We start from the raw sequence: 5,176 nt of genomic DNA, 5'->3' as shown, positions 1-5,176 counted from the left end.
AAAACCTTACATTTATGAATGCATCCAGCAGGACATCACAATAAAATTAGGCATAATATGTCAATTCCACGACCGCATATATTGGTATCAGTTGATATCGGTTGATATCGGTATCGGAAATTAGGAGTTAGGAGTCAATTGGCCCGGTTTTCCAAAGGACACATGGTGTAAGGGATGCAAGCTCGCAATTAATTTCCAATGGGAGTCACATGGTTTGTCCGAAAGCCGTACAACATTTTTGTTGTGGTTCGAATGCCCCCCTCCCCCTCATACGACAAACCATGTGTCTCCCATTGGAAATGGATTGAGCTTGCATCAGTAAACAAGTCTCATGCATCAGCTATACAACAATCTGTTGTGACCGTGTGAGTGAAGCCATAGACAATATGATATTAAATATTTAAAACTTTTCAAATTCATGTTATAGCTGCTTTAACTACAGCATTTACTCTGTCTTTTGGGTTACCGTGACAACTGCAGAGCCCTACCAAAGAAGGAGGTACATTATGTAGGCAGGGAAGGCGAGGATTATTGGGGTCATTGGTATCTCTCTCTCTCTCTCTCTCTCCTCTTGCACAAAGTCTAGTAAGGGGCGGAGTCTAGCCAAGTACACAGGCCGGGGCTTCCGCTTTACTTCCGCGTCTATGCAAAACAGATGGAGAATTCCTTCAGTATAATCATAGCTTTATTCCGATACTGTTAACTAAGCTAAATTGTTCGTTTTTGTTGTACTTTTTTTTGTCCAAGTCTGTGTTTATGTTGTTAATGTACGTACCGTTCGTTTTCATCGTTTGTTTTGTCAGTTAGTTAGTTACCGGTAGTTAAGTTTTAACATGAAGAAAACCACGGTGAAGTTGATGAGGAGGGCAGTGGGCTCTACCGAGCATTGCTCAGTGCCTCTTTGCACTGCATCAGCTCGGTTTACAACATTGAGTTTTCACCGTTTCCCAGAAGATGCTGAAGTAAGGGCTAAATGGATTGTTAACATTAGAAGAGACAATTTCACCGTCACTCCTCGGTGCTACGTGTGCAGTAGGCACTTCATGAAAGAAGACGTGATAGAGACTCCAGGTGGACTTCATCGCATTAGAAAGGGGGCCTTGCCTGTGTTGTTTGAGTGGAATAAATATGAAGTCCATCAACGCGTTAGTGTTTGGCAGAGGAGAGAAAGACCTACTAACTGCCCAGATCAGATGGCGATGGATGGTGCAGCAGCTGCTGCTGGAACTGTCATGGAAGTGACCACGACTTGTGACCACGACTACTGCACACCCCCTGAACCTGCCGCTGTTGACCTCGCATTGAGTGAGAGGGATGACATGAAGGATGTAATCACTCAACTGAAGAAGCAAGTGGAGGACTTGTCACTGAAATGTAGGTTTGGACTACATCGATTTGAAGGCTCAGACTCACAGACTAGACACTTCACAAGGTGAGAATAACTTGCATAAAGCATACCAATTTCATTTATTTATTGTGTAAATTTATTTATGTAAATGTCATTACATGAAAGTAACCTTGCTCATGGTTATAAACAATGACAATCCTAATTTGTCCAAGATTTGCTACCTATGAGCACCTGGTGGTGTTTTGGGAACTGATTGAACCATCCACAGCCAACATGATCCGAGTCACCCGGGCACGGAGAGCCCAGCAGAGGAATGAAGAAATATTTATTCCATGTACTTACTCGGTAAGTTTACTCAGGCTGTTTTAATATTTTGTACTGTGCTAATCGTTACTGTATAATCGCTATACCAGAGGGGTAGCCAACCTAGCACTGGGGCCAACATTGGCACAGGGGAGGGGAACACTGGCATAAGTGTGTGAGAGGGAGAGAGGATCTTTTAAAAATAAAATAATTTGTAGTACTCTCACATATGTATGCAAATGACATTCTGCACATAATTCTACATTCATTCAAACTCTGAATGGGGAGGGAGTCTGAGAGATACAGTAGGTGGGTTATTGGTCTGAATCTAATGATCCTTGCATCCTGATGTGAAAGAAAATATATTGACAACCAAAATATGTTGGAAATATTAATTGATGTGATGTCATAATTAAAATGAAGATATGAATGCCACACTGACTATCAGGAAGCATTGACCCTGACATTGTCATCGAGGGTAGTAGTATTCAGGTTGTATCAGAATTTAAATATCTAGGAATTACACTAGTAATTTACATTTAAAAAACATGTTAAACATTTAGCCAATAAAATCAAATTCAATGTATCTAATTTCAGACACATAAGACCATATCTAACAACAGATGCAGATAAACTCTTCATGCATGCTATGATTGTCTCACACATAACCTACTGTTTCACAGCCTGGTCGCAGACAAATCAGACAACTTTAAAATCACTGTACTAACAGACATCAAGAACACTTGACCAAAAGCCCAAACGTTACCACCATTGCTATAGTTCAAAAGTTACTTAATTTTGACAGATTTAAACATTTTGCAGATGCTTGTCTCATTTTTAAGATCATAAATGGACTTCCACCACTGAAACAGTTCATAGGTCGAAGGGACAGTGGTGACAGAGCAACAAGCGCAACTACCAGAGGGGACTGTGGAGTACCAACCAGACGTAGTGTGTTGTATGTGTAGTGTGTAAAACACACTAGACATAATTGTCTATGTTTTGTACATTCTCTTTCAGAGACATGCTCTGCTTCCGTGGGATGAATTCTTCCTTTTCCTCATGTACCTGGCGTTGGGGTCCACAGAAGTTGACCTGGCAGATCGTTTCGGGATCCACCCATCAACGGTCAGCCGGATCATAACAACGTGGACATATTACCTGTACTTTCTGCTGGGCTCACTGAAAATTTGGATGTCCCAAGAGGAAGTTCAGGCTGTGTTGCCGAGGGAGTTCAGGGAGAGCAAATACGCTGATACACAGGTAAACGCAATCACTTGCATTAGTCTAGACTAGATGGAAAGGGGGTCCACAGCGCACATAGGGTGGTCAGTAGCTGTCAGTAATAATAATAATAATGAATTGCATTTTTATAGCGCTTTTCTATGCACTACGTGCCTACTCAAAGCGCTTACAGTGATGAATTCATTCATACATTGGGAAGGGCAGCGTAGTCTTAATGTTGTGTGAGCATGGGCAGATCAATGTATCTCTCCAGACATTGTTAAAACCTGAGAACTGTTTTCTCTGCATCACTTTGACCTAGAAAAATCATTTATGATGTTACATTTTGTAGGTGATTATCGACTGCACAGAGCTGAGATGCCAACAGCCAGAAAGCTTGTCTCTTCAGAGTGAGATGTTCTCATCCTACAAGTCACATTCCACCCTGAAGGGCCTGATTGGCATGGCACCTCATGGAGCAGTCACCTTCATCTCAGACCTGTATGCTGGCTCCATCAGTGACAAAGAGCTGTTTAAGCAGTCAGGCCTCCAAGACCTGCTGACAAAGGATATGGCTGTGATGGCAGACAAGGGATTTTTGATTGTTGACTGTATCCCAGGTCAACTGTATCGCCCACCCTTCCTCTCAAAACAGAGCCAGATGCCAGCAGGAGATGTTAATAAAACCCAGGAGATTGCACACCTTCGAGTCCATGTTGAGAGAATAATCGGAAGAATTAAACTGTGCAAGCTCTTCCAGTCTGACATCCCTGTTTCCTTGATGGGAAGCATTAACTCTCTGTGGACTGTGGCCTGCTTACTCAGCAACTATCAATATGGACCTCTGGTGAAGGCCTGGGCTCAACAGTGATGAATTGAGACATGCTGATTGAGACAGAGGCTGATATGTAGATCATAAAATCACACCCATGTCAAGTGAGGGGCGCTCTAATCATCGTACATCATCAAGAATGGTGGTCCCTTATTGGCCAAGGGTGGCCACCGACATACATGCTCAGACACATGACGTAAATTCTCTATTCATTGTCAATGGCATTTAGTTTGTGTTGAGACAGAATGTACATTGTAGCTGTTGATGTCAATAATTTCACTGTATATTTAAGTTGTCATATCGGCTGGGATTTATTTTATTAGGAAGCCTAAAAGGCAAACAGACATTCTTTTGATTCATATGTTCCAATGCTCAAAGCCAAATACACAATTCAATCATTAATCACTATTTGAGTGACATTTTAGTGTCCTCACTTTCATTTTTTATTTTTTTTGTCAATTACTTAAGTGTGCTTAACCCATTCTGGGCAGGAACCCCTGTTGGTGTTTTTAGCATTATGTTATACTTTAGGTATTGAAAAATAGCTGAGCTTGAGCTTAAAACAGCATTTATGATATTTGTCATACACAAACAGGTATGAGACTTACCTCACCTGTACAAGTCATGGCTGTTCAGATGTTCTGGTACTTTACTGCCCTTCCCACAAATGAAACAATCTTGTTGTATGCTCTCACTTACTATCATCATTTTCTGGAGTAGTTTGGTCTATCACAGGAGTTTAACCCTTTTTGTATCGAGGCCATATTTGAGCCACAGAACTAAAACTAAATATTTTGTTTGTCATTTGATTGGATGAGATTCTATCCACATTTCCATGCTGTATTGATGTTGGTACCATTAGGAGAGATAACAGGTAAAAATATCAATTCTTAGGGGCACGGTGGCACAGTCGGTAGTGCTGTCGCCTCACAGCTAGATTCCTGCTGGGGGCGTGTTCTCTCATCAGTGCCCATACACGAAGTGGGGTTGGAGAAAGGGCCTTTCTGTGTGGAGTTTGCATGTTAGGTTATGTTTGCACGCTCAAATGGACCTGTACAGGTTCATTTGATTAGAAACTCTCCATTTAGCTGGGGACCACCTGGAACCCTCTCAAGGACCACTGGTGGAAAACCACTGGTCTATCATAATACGTACATTTATTTTGAAGGAAAGTACAGGTACAGTATATCATCTCGAGACAGGGTTGTATAAACATGAGTGGTTCTCATTTCCCTGTAAATAATAAATCTATGGCATCCTTGAATTACATTGTTACTTTATTGCAATACATTTGTCATGATAGTGTCACAAGGAAAACTTTGCTAAAGTTTCCATTAGTACAGATTGAAAAGGTCTATTGACATTTAATAACTGGACAGTCAGTCCTAAAGATCACATTAAACCCCTTTTCTTATTTTAAGCATTGTTATACTTTAGCTATTGAAAAATGGCAGATCTACAAGCTCATA

The 5,176-nt window shown here is 41.2% G+C and overlaps 1 protein-coding gene across 1 annotated transcript; it reads left to right on the top strand.

The window, feature by feature from the left end:
• The first annotated feature begins 1,172 nt into the window (after positions 1-1,172).
• Positions 1,173-3,880, top strand: LOC308313017 (uncharacterized protein). The gene is made up of 4 exons (XM_080759861.1): positions 1,173-1,432; positions 1,561-1,693; positions 2,672-2,914; positions 3,228-3,880. The coding sequence occupies exons 1-4, from the start codon at positions 1,194-1,196 to the stop codon at positions 3,744-3,746; spliced, it is 1,134 nt and encodes a 377-aa protein (XP_080615987.1). The 5' UTR covers positions 1,173-1,193; the 3' UTR covers positions 3,747-3,880.
• Positions 3,881-5,176: the final 1,296 nt, after the last annotated feature.

This window comes from Protomyctophum bolini (genome assembly GCF_963924005.1).
Source record: "Protomyctophum bolini genome assembly, chromosome: 3".
NCBI lineage: Eukaryota > Metazoa > Chordata > Actinopteri > Myctophiformes > Myctophidae > Protomyctophum > Protomyctophum bolini.
This window is presented reverse-complemented; position numbering and strand designations above follow the sequence as displayed.

Bases quoted from the DNA above. Each gene is read 5' to 3' on its own strand.
- LOC308313017 (XM_080759861.1), top strand. From the start codon at position 1,194: ATGGCGATGGATGGTGCAGCAGCTGCTGCTGGAACTGTCATGGAAGTG. The intron at 1,433-1,560 runs GTGAGAATAACT...AATTTGTCCAAG, and splicing joins CAGACTAGACACTTCACAAG to ATTTGCTACCTATGAGCACC. The intron at 1,694-2,671 runs GTAAGTTTACTC...ATTCTCTTTCAG, and splicing joins TTATTCCATGTACTTACTCG to AGACATGCTCTGCTTCCGTG.